At 37.6% G+C, this 16,196-nt stretch overlaps 2 protein-coding genes across 2 annotated transcripts in view; both read right to left on the bottom strand.

Annotated features, from left to right (window-relative positions):
- The window catches only part of LOC112556955 (low-density lipoprotein receptor-related protein 4-like), a 209,862-nt gene that overhangs the window by 164,357 nt on the left and 29,309 nt on the right, over positions 1 to 16,196 (bottom strand). The gene's annotated exons all lie outside the window — the stretch shown is intronic.
- Positions 17 to 16,036, bottom strand: LOC112556956. Its single transcript, XM_025226461.1, has 10 exons — positions 15,891 to 16,036; positions 14,207 to 14,440; positions 12,492 to 12,660; positions 12,111 to 12,241; positions 11,633 to 11,793; positions 10,153 to 10,280; positions 4,809 to 4,919; positions 3,309 to 3,473; positions 1,170 to 1,238; positions 17 to 471 (listed from the first exon to the last, which is right to left on the bottom strand). The coding sequence occupies exons 5-10, from the start codon at positions 11,734 to 11,736 to the stop codon at positions 443 to 445; spliced, it is 606 nt and encodes a 201-aa protein (XP_025082246.1). The 5' UTR covers positions 11,737 to 11,793; positions 12,111 to 12,241; positions 12,492 to 12,660; positions 14,207 to 14,440; positions 15,891 to 16,036; the 3' UTR covers positions 17 to 442.

Raw genomic sequence — 16,196 nt, 5'->3', positions numbered from 1 at the left:
ATAATAAACATTAGTTTATTTCTTTGCTGCTCATTTCAGGAGCATAGGACCGCAGCAACACCTCGCCAGCGGACCCGCTATAGGGCAGCCCCCTTCAGTTGGGTCCATGTGGTTCCCACGTCCTTTACCTCGTTATCTACTGTTCTTTACCAAGTCTAGTTTAGTCTCCCAACTCTCCTCTTCCCATGAGGGTTCCAGTCAAGGGCCTACGTTGCAATGGTGTCAGCCTCACTTTCGTCCTGCCCTCCCCTTACGATGCTGACAACGATTGCGGTTCGGTCTCTAGTAAATGTTTTGTTGTTGATTGGAGCCACAAGAGTCTTTATCACACCTAAGGACTTAACTATACCAATTAATACATTTTATACCAATTAATACATTTTATGGTCGTCAAGTAAAAGAAAACAGTCTTATTGAGAGCTTGCTGTTCATGTATGATTTACTAAATCGCTGGCAATGCTGTGTCCGCTCCTGTAGGAAAGGAGACAGAAGAATTTACATGAAAGAAAAATAAAAAATGTAATACAGATTTCAAAGTACAGGAGACTAATTATTTAGAATTACGTTGTAAATGATAATAAATTATTGTTGTTATTTACAACAATTAGAACAATTGCACACTAATGTGTGCTGACGGTGGTTGTGCCCTTCAATGATTTAAAAAAAAATAAGCCTGTGGACAACCAGCATGTGGTTCCACTCATAATCTTCAAAATAAATAAATAAAAATATCCACATAGTCACAGTTTTGATATCACTCACCAACTCCGATTTAGAGAGACTACGTAAAACTCATGTTATATCTTTAAAGATGTCTGCACTTCAGTTATAAAATTACTGTAAAATCATATCTTATATTAATTCATACACAAAGAAAAGCTGTTTGCGTCTATAGTTTTGTAATTTTGAAAAGTTATGTTTGCTTATTTTGATTGTTTATCGACTTGTAGAAGCTTAGTTGAGCTATTGTCTGATTTCTCTTAATCCTTTTCTAACGAACTTTGATATTTGAAATTTGATAATCATTTCTCAACCAATTCCATATATTTATTTATTTGATTGCACACTATTTCTTACAAGAAAAATAGAATGAGAAGAAAAAAACGTTTTAAAAGTAACTTTATTTTATTTTTTGAAACCTGATTAGACCATGTGTTAGGTGAACCTACCTGTAAGGCCAGTCGGTGTCAGGTAAAGAGCGGACCCATTTCTTACACTTTGATTGAAGCTTGTGTCACCTGCACAAAGCATGATCCAACAGCACAAACATGTATGATCTCAATCATCTATTTATTGATAATCTATGCAGACATAATCTACTCTGTGGGGAAAACGGTTGGTGATGACAAGATTAACATGGGGGGGGGGGGGTAGAATCAAGTAACAACGTATTCTGTGTGAGTCTTAAACGACTTACTTCCCTTTTTTTAGTGAGATATTACGGGCGTTATAGCGGTAAAGCTTACAAATAACCAGGTGAGAAGCTGATGGCCCGATCTTTCCGGGCTGATCGCTTAAGAGAAAACATGTCTTCGTCGTCTCTCTATCTCTCATGAGTATTGATGGGGACCTTGAAGGAGCAAAGAAGCTAAGAAAGACTATTGCAGACTTTGTTTATGCGTCAAGGTCTTGTAGAAATAAAAGCACTACAAGGTGGGACATTAACAGGTCGAGTTCGACAATGGCCAAGGCTGTACTCGAACATGGTTGTTCAATGTTCCCTCATTAGCATTATTTTTTTTTAGGCCCTTCGCCCCTCCTGGGGCATACGCCATCGACTACAGCCTTAACTGTTGTCGATGTTTTGGTAGCAAGGATTTGTTTTTACGGGGTTGGGGTGCCCCACGCCCAACCCTCCTCCTTTTTCAGCCGGGCTTGGGACCGTCCTTGGCGGAGGGCAGCCAGCCCTGTAAACAGATGCCACGTGCAGAGAAAGAACAGCATGCCCGAGACGAGAAATGAACTCAGGGCAGCCAACCTTCACTGTATTGGTGACAGGTGCTAACAGCGCTAACAGCGCTAACAGCGCTAACCGTTGCGCCACCGGGCCGCTCATCATTAGCATGTCCAACACAAAATATTGTCCCCGTGGAGTGGGTATTGGGGTGAAAAGTAACGAGGTAAATCTTACCAGCCACGACGATGAAACTGTACAGGAAAAAGCCCCGTACTGGGCTCAAAAGTCAGTAAGTACTACGAGGAAAGAATTTAATATTATACCAGTAGCATAAAAACCTGTCTGTCGTTGACATTGGACAAGCACACCACCACAACCCTTCAACCAATCATCAGCTAGTCACGTGAACTGAAAGGAAGACTTGTCACACGTCAGGTGACACTGGGGGAGTAAAGACACCTCTCACAGTCCCACAAGTTGTGACATGACATTGAATGTTTCTCTGTGTAGCCATTATGTTTACAAGTCGTGACTGTCCATTTGTCACACACGTTGTTTGTATATTCGCTGGTGGCCGCTGCCATCTAGGCTCACCACTGTGAATGTTTGGATGTGAATGATAGCATCTCCACATAAACGTCCTAAACGCTTGTACTTTAAATATTTATCTACAACAACTGTTATAGACTACAGAAAAGACATATAACTCCTTCTTGTGGACCAAGAAAATATTTTTGAGTGGATCAACCGAACAAAGGTCTGAAAGATTATGTAATGTAATAGTGTGAGAAGCCAGGTACGTAGTAACATTAGGTAAGTAACAATAAGAAGGTGTGCAACGGAAAGCTGATTTGACAGATTTTTTGAAGAAAGCAGTGAACAAGGGATATATATCATCTGTGCTTTTCGTCGTTTACTTAGTACCAGAGAAACATATCAGAACCCTGAGTCCTGTGGCTGTTGAAACATGTAAACACAAACACTTGAAACAGGGTGCGTGAAAACCATGATGTGTAACATTTCTTTTTTTAGTAGTAGTAAAAGTATAATTAAAGATCCTGACACTTAGTGGAGTGGTAGGCTCAATGGACAAACAACTCCGTGGCATGTTTCCCAAGTCAATAGTTTAAACACTTGGGTTATGATGACAAGATTGATATAGTAACATAGACTTAAGTACAAAAGGGAATATCAACAACTAGTTCTCCCTAGAGCCGCCATCACCGCAAGGAGTCTTGTGCTCACCCCCTCTCGACCAGGTATAAAAATTATCTTGATCACGATAAACAGGTTTTGCTCGCTATAATTTACATGACAGAAAGAGAAGACAAGTATTATTCTGTAAACTAATTGTATGTCGACCAGTTGTACCTGGTTTGACGATAGCAAAAAGCATGCTGAGTGTGCCTACCTGCGTTATTAGAGTTGCCATCTCTATCACCGGATTGAGAACTGGGGAATTCTTCATAAGGACTGGATGGAAGAGCATTTGATGTTGATGCCAGTGACTCCAGTGGGATTTCCGGTGTGTTCTGTCTCTGCATGAAAGCCGCATATTCTTCGGGATTGCTCCGACCTGCGCATTTCATCATCCGAAAGACTGTATGTTCCTAGGTCACATCTTTGTGAATACAGACAAATTGACAATTTTTTTTTGATCATTCGTTTAAGTAATAAGACTTAAAGGTGTAATAAGAGTAAATACTGTGTATCCTCAGTCCGCTGAGGTATCACACACCCTTGGTGAATGTATTGCTGTAACCACAGTGTCTGTAAAACTGTGCGTAATGAATGAATACAAAAGGGAGGAAACACTGGAACCCTTAGGAATTGTTCCACTATTGATTACTTCCCTTAAAAAGCTCAAAAGTCAACCAATCAGGTATTTCGTTATGTTTGAAAGTAGGCAAAGGTTTGGTTGATCAAGCGTCATGCTGATGTTCGTTCCCGGTTACTTAATTCGACACGGATGTGTGCCCAAACAGCAGAAAATGAGAAGAAAACAGTAAGTAGTGTTTAACTTCTAATGTATATTATAATAACATATATGCTTGCTTAAGTACCAATTGGTACTTTATAATAATATATTTTGCGTAAATATTTATTTTCTTCATTTCTAACTTTTGACCTACTTCTCGAATTTTGAATTATCTTTCCCATACAGTTAAATCTTTGATTTGCTTTTACTACAACGAATCACAACCTATAATTCTTAAAATGCACAAAAATGCGTAAATGCTCTGAAATGCTCTTTCAAACGGAGTGTCACAGCTGTCTTTCTTGTATGTTAATAGGTGTAATTGTTTTTTAAATACCGATCGAAATTTCATTCGCGGGCATTCGCAGCTCCATCGGGCTTGACTAGTACTATTTGGGGACCATCACAGCATAGCGAAGTTATTTTGTTTTTTACAAATGTTATTAAAAGTTAAGGCAATGGACATTAAAGAATTTAAAATCATTTTTGTATCATGTTTTGGGTTGCAGAAGAACCGACTCAACTGAGAATCGTTGAGAATGCAGGTATAGAAATACGACTTGATTTTTCCATTTGTCTTGTCTATTAACCCATAAAGGATAAAGGTACAATCATATATTTTTAACACTTGTAGTGCAGCAACTGCACCTCAGTAACAAAAGAGGTTCACTTTTGTGCTTAAGTCATTAGGTCGATTGTAATAACAAAAGATATGCTAAATGTATAAAAACGCTTAAGTTTACAGACAATGTTTCTTGTTCGCTATACACTTTTTAGCTCATTAGCTTGAGAAGAGTACATCTAGGTTTACTGTACAAACTACTTTTAAGGTTTGGTTATGAGCAGAAGTTTTGTTCTGACAATGGCTACAAATGTACAGACACAAAGGACGCGGAAGACATGCATCACCCGAGCTGGTGTCATTCGTCTTACGGATTCGTTTGAAGGCAAAGACGAGTGCGATGATGACAGCAATTCCTACGACAGCGCCCACAACACAGACAGCAATGATGAACTTGGTGTTAGTGCTCACAGACTCTGCTTCTGAAAAACAGAAAGAGGTATTGGGTGACACAATGTTACAATCTTTCTAACGGAAGAACAGCAAACTCTTGTACATGCTGTGTACTGTCTCTCTCCCCGTCCCTCCTGTAGCTCTCTGTCTCTAGGACAGGTAGCGTGTGACTTTAAAGAAGTGTTACCAGAGAGCTTAGGTAGAGAGGTCCACTCGTGACCGCAGGGGAAACTTGTCTTTAAGAGTTATCTTTCGTAACGTGATGCTAAGAAACGACATGACACAAGCAAGCGAAGGTGATCGTCTGAGGCAAGGTGGGCAATTTTGTTCTGCAATTAACTGTCAGAACGCCAGGTTTAAATTAACATCAAAAGAAAAACGTTTCCACAATTTCCCAAAGGACGAAGAGAGGTAAGCTACGAATTTATTCTCAAATTACGATCCATAAGTGTACATCAGTTGACAGCAGTCTACTACAACGTGGTTGCTCGATTTCTATGATTATTAAAACGATTTCACTGATTATACTGTGAAACTGTGTGATGAATTCTCACTTATCTGATTACAAACCTATTGAAATTTGTTATAGTATTATCATTTAAGGCATTCGTCACTGGGGTGAGGTGTTATAAAATATTTGTTATTAATATATAGAAAAAAGTTTTACAACAGGTGTAAACTATGGATGAATTTTGCCAGAAGAAAAGATTTTGACCATCTTACACCATCGGATGTGTATGGAAAAGGCTACTGTCTTTGCTCTGATCATTTTGAGGAAAGTCAGTACAACTGTCAAACCCAAAAGAAAAGTCATGTGTGGAATGCTGTACCCACAGTTTTCTCCATTCCAAATCAACCATGCAAGGTTGGTAACTTATGATTAGTAGATAATAACATATTCCAATATATATTACTAAGCCATATTTTACCATCATGGACCTTTGTTTCTGTTATATTTTATTTTTTTAATTAACATTTATCCCGAGAGATCACTCTAATAGGCACATAAGGCTAATGAGGATCATAGCTTGAACTGCAAAAGGTCTGTTTGAATGTGTGTGTGTTTGTACAGATTCTACACATAGATTTATTGGATATTTTGGCTACTGTTAACTCCTTTTCATTATGCTAATAAGTACAAAATCTGTAAATCACATTTCCATGTACCTGTATTTGTAGGTAACTTCTTCAAGAAAGCTACCAATGGACAGAATTTCACAGGATTTCACAGAAAGCTGTAGTCTTGCATGGTAATTGTTTTTAAATTATATGTCTTCTTGCTATTTTTCAATCATTAAGAAAATATTTATAAGATGAGGGGTGATATTGTCCAGTACATTATAAGCATCCTTTTTATGCATCTGTTTGCAGAAGAACAATCAGATATTGCAGTTGAGCCTGCATGCTCTATAACTGTGCCAGATTCTCCTACAAAAGCTGAATTAAAGATAGAGATCAGAAATCTTAAAGAAAAACTGAGGTGCGACCTGAAAGGAAGTGTGATTAATCTATTTATCAATGTCCGCCTTCATTTTTCTCTTAAAGATAGCTCTGTGTCCATTTTTGAGAAGGGAACAAAAAGAAATAAAAAAATGCTGAAGTTACATCATTTGTAGCTTTTAAGCTAAAGTAACTTAAAATTGTTTTAGAACAGTGTGAAAGAAAACATTATAAATGTTTATTTAAAGTACAGTGATACCTCGGTTCTCGAACATAATTCGTTCCGGGAAGACGGTCGAGAACCAAATTGTTCGAGAACCGAAGCAATGAAACCCATAGGAAATAATGGAAACTGGATTAATTCGTTCCAAGCCCCAGAAAATGCCTATTTACTGGCCTAATTTGTATATAATATGAAGAAAAACATGAGTCTCAACAAGAAATAAGAAATAAAAGTGTATTTATTAAAACAAAACAAAAAAATAAAATGTACTGTACAGTACAGTACAGTAAATTGTGTTTCATTTACTGTACCTGTACCAAACTTACGGCAGGAGGGAATGAATGTGGAGGAGGAGGGAAGGGGGATGTTATTGTATTGAAGGGAGTCCTCTTCAATAAAAACAGAGGGTAACTGCTCTTCGGTGTTTCTGTTCTCTGTATCTTTTGCTGAGGAGAATCAGAATCTTGCTCTGCAGTTGTTTGTCTGATTTCTTTACGGAAGATTTGTCAATTGTTTGCTGTTTTTTTCTTCCTTTGCAAAATTTTGCGGAAAGTGGACATAACATTGTCATTAAAATGTTAACTGCTCTATTTGCTATCACTTTATCAGGGTGATGTTGTTCAACAAAATTTGCGATTTCTGCCCTTTTTGCACACATTTCATGACTCTCTCCACAAAAACGTGACTCTCTCTCTCTCTGCACTCACACTGATGACGCAAGCAAGGCGCGCTGGGCAGAATGAACGCCATTCAGCTCAACTCGGCTCATCTCGGACGTTCGGATGTTCGAGTTCCAAATATTTGTTCGGATTCCAAGACAAAATTTTCTCGAATTTCCTGGTCGAATACTGATTTGGTCGAAAGTCAAGGCGTTCGAGAACCGAGGTATCACTGTACATGTGTGAATGATCCCTTTTGAGTATCTGCTTGCTGTATATTTCATAGTAAGCATAGCTGTTATCTTTAAATTATCCACCAATGTTCTTACAATAAGGGATATGAATGTATATAGATATATACATTATTATTATTAGTAGTATTATGATTTGTGTGAGAATTTATTGCTCATGCTTGTATGTAAACAGAAATCTATATGTCTCAGTATATGTGAGCAAGTCTTCTGAATGTGGCTTGTTTATATTCATGTGTAAGTTTTTAATTGCTTTTCTCATATTCAAAAATTCTCATAAATTAGATTTTTATGTATTTTAATAAATGCAAATTTGTGCTCATGGATGTGCTGTTTGAATTTATAAAAGTTATCCTTTTTAAATATAGTCAGCTGTCATACATGTATTAAAACTCTCCCAAACTACCCTCATCTAAGCAATTCTCATGAATAAAAGACACAAAAATATGTTCTTAGATGAACGTTATTTGAAATCGCAAACACATAGACATTTACTCGAAAGATAAACACTGCTAGCGACACTTGTTTAGTAGCGGTTGCTAGTAGCAACTGTGGCGTAGCATCACGTTTCGAAGGGACGCAACTCCGTCACTACTTTTCTTAACAAGTAAGGACAAAGAAGTACACCATCTCTATATCTAAGCTCTCTGGTAAGACCTCTGATGAACGTGTGATTATCGTACGTATTGCTCCCCTACAGATTATGTTGACATGGGTAGCTGGAGTTAAGGGTCGCTATCGCCCGCCACGGGGCCAGTGGGAACGTTTTGGTTTTAAAAACCAGGAATACTGCAGCATACATAAAGATACCCTGATAGAGTTCAAGAGAGTCGACGTACGGTTATCATCAGTGCTCTCAAGGTAAGTGACTACGTGGCAGGTGAGGGGATGGGGATAACACCTGACAAGACAACCAGAAAAGATAGTTACATTAGTTGAGCAATGTTATATCTACTATGTTGTATGTAATATAATAAACGTGTCTTTTATTAAGCGCATAATAACGATCACGAAACGACATTCTCTCAGTGCTTACAACAAGAAGTCATGGAGAAAAATACGACGGACAAAGGATAAACTATACAGGCAAGGAATAAAAACCAAACATAGCAGACACAATTGAATCAGAAAACAAAGAAAATGATGGAGAGTGTCATGAATCTGCAGAAGAACAGACGAACTAGTCAAATAACAATAATCACAACTATTAACAACAAGGTAAATTAAGAAGAAACGTGAAGAACGATAGTTTGTCATTTCTTGTTGTTGGATTTCATATGTTACTGTATAATCGTTTAATGTAGTGAGGTCACCATGGGTTGTGATACGATCTCGTGTTGTAGTTATGACATTTTTAGCTGAGAGCGCCAAGATCTAGTTATTTCAAGTTTAAATGGAGATAGAAGACATTTACCTCCCTCTTTTGTCACTACTCTGATATAATGATTAAATTGTTTTACAGCTTATCTTACACAAATAGTTTGCTGCCAATTAAATTTAAGAAACGTCGTATCTTTAAACAAAAAGAGAGAGATTAGATAAGGCAATAAAACATTTCAAGTAAGATTCTAGTGCAAGCAGAGTGGAACTTAGGGTAAAAGTTTTTTTCATCACTTTTAACATTGCATTATATGGAAATGGAGACCAGCACTAACAAGAACCAGGTCATGTTAACACCAAAGGCACACACAAAGTGATTTACAACAGCAGAAAACAGCAGGAGAAGGTGAACAACTCAGGAGGCGCCATGTTAGACCATGACAACTGCACCGGGTACATTCTGTCAAAATCACAACAGTAACAGGGTGGACAAGGGGTGGAGGGGGGGCATTGGTGTTTTACGCCGTGTCAACAACTAAGGCTATATTACGGCAAGCAGTCAGCCCTGTAAACAGATGTCACGTGCAGAGAAAGAACATCGTGCCCGAGACGAGAAATGAACTCTGGGCAGCCAACCTTCACTGTATTGGTGACAGGCGCTAACCGTTGCGCCACCGGGCCGCTCGACAAGGGGTGGAAAAGCAGCGAAATCTGTAAATGCCATTGAAAGAATCGTGTATTCAAAAATCTAATTTTCATACCACTGACAAGTGCAGTTTATCAGGTGGTAATGCCAAACACATGTTGTACAAGTTATGCTAAGTTCACATCTTCCTGTACTAATGTGTCACTAAATCTGCTAGTGTGAACCGGTAAATACAGGCCTTTGAAGTTCAAGTTCTTGAGGAGAAGGATATGAACATGCTACAAGGAACACAAAACCAGTCACTTAGTACAGAACACAGTTGACACCCTGGGACATTTGGAACCGCTTCTCACTACAGTAAAGATAGTGGACTGGTGTTGTCATGTGTTGTCTAGCGATCACTCTAAGACTTTTAGGAGAGTAAGGGAGGCTGTAGTGGACAATAAAACAACTTAATGGCGAATGTGAAGCAGCTGACCCACTCATGACCGCTCAAGACATGCGCAAAGGATGTGTCTAAACATGTATGAATGGAAGTTTGAGTGAAGAAAATATATATCTGTACAGAAAACATTATTAAATTTTAAGGTGCAGGCAAATAAAGCGCAGAAATATAACCCTGAATAAAGGAAGCATTCGAGAAAAATATAATCCCCTCTGCATTTCTATATTAGACTCACTTTCTTGCTTTAAATTTCCGACCAGTAAAGAATGTTTACTCACCTGTATGTATACTCTCCTCGGCATAGACACGAACATCCTTTACTTTGCCATTAACTTGTACAGTCGCCGTTATTGTTCCGTTCTTGCCAATGCGATAGATGTGTGTTGTTTCTGACTGACACTTGGTACTAGTTTGCCGAAACACAAAGAGAAATACAAAATATAACATAAAGTATCGTAGACAGAGCACTACAAAATTTGTGTCAAATGTCAAATGCCCGAATTGTGCTACCACTCAACAAAAAGCGAGTATAAGTATTACTAAACGGTCTTTAGGTATGTAAAGAGAAATCTATAATCTACTTAGTACTTCACATAGTGTGTTTTTGTTTATCAGAATGTATATGATTCGTTCTTTGAATTTGTTTTGCGTTCCAAAACAATAGTGTTATGAAATGTCTATAGCTTCACAAATAGAAACGAAATATTAAACTTTTTCACTGTAATACGCGAAAATATAGCTTGAAGGCCTGCTCTGTAAACAACAAGGCTCTTTGTCTCTATCTTGCTCGTCCTATCCCAATGTTAAATGAGTAAACCCCATGTAATACCTATATGTTAAAGCAATAGGTATCTGAAATCGTTTGTGCCATCTGCACTCCAGCTGCTCAACCAGATGAATTGTCAATGGTGTGTGTGTGTGATGGTGTAGGTGCGTACATGAATAGCCTTGATTTGTTATTATATATCTATAATTATCGGTACACGGACGTTTCGGAGCCGGACGTTTTGCCGACCGGACGTTTCGGAGTCGGACGTTTTGCCGACCGGACGTTTAGCCAACGTATGTTTCGTCGACGGAGGTTTCGGCGCGGGGCCCTCAGACGATGGACGTCTTGTCGACGAACATTTCGGCATTTCACGCGGGACCTTTAGCCGAAGTCAAGTGTGTGACGCCCCTTAGCTCACACATTTCTCTCGCCATTGTATCAATGTATCAGTGAACTCTACAGCTTGCCATGGGCATCAGGATGCGAAGAAACAAGCAGTACGAAGAAGTCAACACACGACTGCAAGCGCTTGTTGCAAGGTACGCACAGAAGGATGTTTTAGTTTTTCTCAAAGCTGTTGCGCATAATCTGTGACAATCAAAGTGAACTGTCTGTGAAGTCTGTGTGTAAAATTTGTTTGAAATAAAGAATTGTTGTGTAATCTTGTAGTTACTTTCATTCTTTGAGAAGTAAGTAAGCTCTCTCTCTGACATAATGCGTCGAAAAGTCTGCTGGCTAAACGTCCGGTCGGCAAAAGGTCCGCACACGATAATGATCATTTGCTCATAATCTTTTCTTTTTCATTTGCTTATGTTATTTCGCTGTTGACATTTTTTCAACGCTGAACCTTTCAACGAAATTTTAATTTTTTTTTATTTCTAACTTTATGACTAGAGCAGCTTTCCGTGTTGCCCCTTGGAGCAAATAAAATTGGTCAATGTAAAAATAATTGTTGCTGTAAGATAAAGAAACGTGATAATAGTGCTTACTGTTTAGGTCCCCAGTCCGTGACAAACAACTCGTTTTGGTAGATATCCAGGCCCGTAAGGCATGAGTCCCTCTGATAAAAAAAAAACTTCAGGTCGTCTGTCATCCAAATCCATCCATCCTATCAGCTCTGTACCTGTATCTGCCCAGTAAATTCTCCTCCCTTCACATTCGTACCAATTGATCCATTGGTTCACACACCCACGTATTCGTTATTGCAATCATTCACAACATATATATGTATGAACACAAACGTAAGTGCATATGAAGGAAATCAAAATGGAAAGACACAAATATGTATGCTAACGGATAAATTTACACAAAACAAAGAAAAGTGAGATATACGCATACAACAACAAATGGGGCCTACTTTCTAAAAGTAAATAGAACAATTTGAAGCAGGGAAAAAAAAGTAAGAACGAATCCCAATTATTTCACATTAAAAATAACAAAGAGTGCAAGAAAATTTAAACATCTTACCTACTGTGTCCAAAGCAAGACCAGTTGGACTTGTTAGATAAGACGATGTTGAAATTAGTGTCTCACGGTCCGAACCGTCATAGTTACACCTCTCTATTTTACTCCCGGTGACGTCACTCCAGTAGATCACACTGTTGTTTGTGTAAACAATTGAAGAGGAAGTTTAAAATAAATGTATATCTCATCTGTTTTAAAAGATATTAAATGTCTTTGAGCTTAGCGTCACAAAGACTTTCTTTCTAATTCTCAAACTCTTTTATTTATTTGCATTCTCTTCCATAACTCTCTCTTTTAGTAGCTCTTGCTAATTCTTTTCTAAGGTCCTAAATATCTAAGGATTTCAATGTGTTTATTATTATTTACAAGTCCTATTATAATCACCGATTGTGTTTGTCCAGCTCGATGTCTACAGGATGATCAATGTCTGAATCGACGACGATATGATGACTGTTGTTGTCCAGTGATATCCTTCCGATGACCTTGTTGCCGTCGTCGGCGTAGAATAGTAGCCTCGACACAGAGTCCACAGAAAGGCCAAATAGAATACCTCCTTAAAGACAGTCAACAAATAAATATTTATGATAATATAACACTAATTTAAGAACCCAAAATAAGTTTTGTCACTGAAGCAACAACGCAAACTTCTAAAGCAAAATATAAATTAATATATATATAAGAACACGTTGTGTGTAAATTACTTCATCTACAATAATGTTGAGAGTCACTTATGACAATGATATGCTATTTATGGTTTGTAGTCATTTAGATATATTGATTTGACTTCAATTAATTTTTTTCATTTTTTATTGCATTTTTTCACCGTTGTTTATGTTTATTATACAATGCATACAAACCATGAGACACTACCACATAGAACAACATAGACTCACGTAAAAACATTGTACATGTATATATAAACAAAACTCTTTCATCAATCTCTCTTCATACCCTATGCAGAAAGATGCAGCTAACCATAAAAATACAGGCTATGTTAGTAACTCAATAGTTGTAACTTACACAAGCAGGGGAAGCTTTTTTAACACCACATGGAGTCATACCGAGAAATATCTATATATATACACACAATATATAAGCCACATACCATACATCATAACGTAATAACAAATATGGCAATCTGTCTAATATGATGTAGGCAGTTACAGACTGGCGTTATTTAAGAAGTCACAAGACCAGGTTGGAGCCACTGTATTCTAAAGGACATCTGTGAGCCATTACTTGACATAAAATTCTTCAAGAGACTGAAATGTACCATCAACATTAGTGAGGTCTCCTATGTTTTTTACTTTCGCATCCGACCGTTTCTTAATCTATACAACTTTTCTGTCTCTAATAATATTATTATTAAAGTGGATGGGTTCCCGAGAAATTCTTCACTACATACTCGAATGGACTTGTTAAATAAACTTTTTTATAATGCCTAATATCTAGTTTGACTATTTTTCATTCTACCTATCTTATACCTCTTGAGTCATTGTTAACTTTTAACCCTGAGATATCTAGTGTGTTAATAGCATCATTAAAAGATATTTTGCAACCATCTGAAAGGTATGAGTATCGTCTGAAAATAAAGCCAAAAGCACTTCTTCCTTTTTAATTTTTATTCCCCTTTTTTTATTATTTTCCCTTATCATTAGTGAAAGTAACTATGCACATATTAGGTATAAATAAAGCGATATTTTATCCCCTTGCCTGTAGCCTCTTTTTTTAATTAAGCCAACCTGAGTATTGCCCATTGAAATATATTCATATATATTTATTTCTTTATTCTTGCAACTCTTTTCTTAAATCTTCAATTTCAGTTAAGTTCGGGGAAATTAACTGCCCTCCTCTAAAATCAACACAAACTCCCGAATAATATAGAATTGTAAGCCCACCTACAGGTCTTTGTAATCTGTTGTAAGAAAGAACACTTGTGAAACTCATTGTGCTGTCTGTGACTTGTGTGTCGTCCCCAACAAAGTATTTTCAGTAGTAGAAAAAAAAAGCTATAGAAACTTATTTTATTATTAATAAAATTGTTTCAGCAATTTTGTAAGTCTAAAACGTATAACCAAGTTGCATGTAAGTGACTTTACCTTGACTAATGCTGCGAACCAGCCGAGCATCGCTGCCATCAAGGTTAGCGGATCGAATGGTCTTGTCCTTTTGATTGGACCAATAGACACGACCGTCTACTGGATCGTAGTCAATACCAAATGGGTTGAGTAGACCATCGGGCGAAATTGTAAAATTACTTCCCGTGTCGATGTCTATGCGATAGATGCCGTTATAAGTTTCAGTGACAAGGAGAAACTTCTGTGGAATGATTGCTGTCGACAAGATAAAGTTTCTGATATTATTCTGACTATAACAAAAGTAAGGTTTGATATTAATGTAAAGAGCAGATGTTAAAAGTCTTGCCGACAATTTTGCTTCTTCTGTTAGAGTAAACTAGTAAAAGACAACAAAAAATACAAGGAAACATAACAGAGAAAAAAGGTAGTTGAACAAAGGGATCAGAGAAAGAAAAAGAGGTGAAAGAGTAGGAGAAAGTAGCAAACAAACAAAAAACAAAAAAAAAACAAAAAAAGAAAGAAAGAAAGGACAAAGAAGACGATTTATCTTTTGCATTATTTTGTCTGTCGATATTACTTGTGTTCAGTGACAGTGTTGTCTACATAGACCCTATGGACCGTAGACGAAGTACAATATTTACAAACTAGTCAGTTTTAAATAGCTTCACAAGTTAAAAAAACATCGCGAAATTTTAGTGAGGCTTTTGTAAACAGGCTAAACTTGCATTTCAGAAATTAACATTTAGGGGAGAGACTAGGACAGAGAGACTTAGACTATTTAATTACTAAGTACTGGGAATGACAAGGTTTCATTTTAACGACTGCCCCTGAATGTACCCACGTTGTGATCTTGTGGACAGCCTTGGATTCCCGTGATGTGAACTTTGTGTTTTGGGAGATGTTGATGAGTTTAGTGCTTTAACACCTTACACGACATCTGCCTTGCATTTTCCTGTTTGTCCCATGTTTCTGCCAGGGTTTTAATGAGATGCCTGTATAAAGCCCGTAAACACAGACAGAGAGGCTGATCTCCTTATAGACTTTAATATAATATATGATATTATTCTGTATTCTTGACCATAAGGCTTTTTTCTGCATAAAATGCGTCAGTTTTGGGAGATTTTTTTTAGATAAAATTACTATTGTAGTTTCTTCTCTATGAATGTAGTTGTTTTTATTGCCGTCCTTTTATTTGAAAGACAGATATGTTGTCATGAATGCCTGGCGTTGTCGGTGGTGGTGATGTATACACTAGTGGACACGACCGAGAGAGCGTGACGGTCGTGCGGACGAATGAGAGCCAACCTCCCAGGTTTGAAGTGGTGAGTCAAATAATTGCATTCCTTGTGAGAGTTCAAGTGTAGTGGATAACGCATAATCATTTGACTACTTAGTATGTCAGTGGAGTTTGGCATATTATGAAAAGTATGTCACCGTGTGAGTGTTGTCATATCTTGAATACGGTCACACTAGTTCATCAGTTTTTTTATCAAAATAAATTAGAAAAAAGAGGGCAAAAGCATAATTTAATTTAGGCAACAAAAGGGGAAACTATTCTAAACACGTGTTTTGTTGGTTTTGGGTGTTTTTTGTGTTGTTTTTTTTTTTTTTGTTAAGTGGCAAAGCTCCTTAGGACGACTAATTATTTTTCTGTGCTCTACATGTCCTTGAACTATACAGGTCAAGTATACGCATTGCTGTTTACCTGATGAGTAAGTTGCATAGAAGCCAGTGCCTGACAGTGAGCCAGACCGGGATCTGATCCACATGGTGTTAGACGTGGACCTCACTCTGTCCGGAACACTCGTGTTACAGAAGATACCCATAGACGGTGACAGCTCGGAGCTTCCATCCCGGATCTTAGGATGTGAAAATAAATTCAATGAAGTTACAAAGTATTCATGATGATGACTGCTAATGTCCATAAGCGTTTCGTTGTTTGTCATATCAGAAAGAAACCTAAACTGACACTCGTTCACACTGACTTTCCTTTAAGCATATCGTTGTAAAA

Source organism: Pomacea canaliculata, linkage group LG2 (genome assembly GCF_003073045.1).
Source record: "Pomacea canaliculata isolate SZHN2017 linkage group LG2, ASM307304v1, whole genome shotgun sequence".
Taxonomy (NCBI): Eukaryota; Metazoa; Mollusca; class Gastropoda; order Architaenioglossa; family Ampullariidae; genus Pomacea; species Pomacea canaliculata.
Note: the sequence above shows the minus strand (reverse complement) of the source record. Positions and strands in the feature narration are given on the sequence as shown.

What these genes read in the sequence shown, in the direction of transcription:
- LOC112556956 (XM_025226461.1), bottom strand. Translation starts at nt 11,736, where the DNA reads ATGACAGACGACCTGAAGTTTTTTTTTTATCAGAGGGACTCATGCCTT. An exon ending in ACGGACTGGGGACCTAAACA is followed by an intron (nt 10,281 to 11,632) that starts GTAAGCACTATT and finishes TCGGCAAACTAG; the next exon opens with TACCAAGTGTCAGTCAGAAA. An exon ending in TGGCAACTCTAATAACGCAG is followed by an intron (nt 1,239 to 3,308) that starts GTAGGCACACTC and finishes TGCTTTGTGCAG; the next exon opens with GTGACACAAGCTTCAATCAA.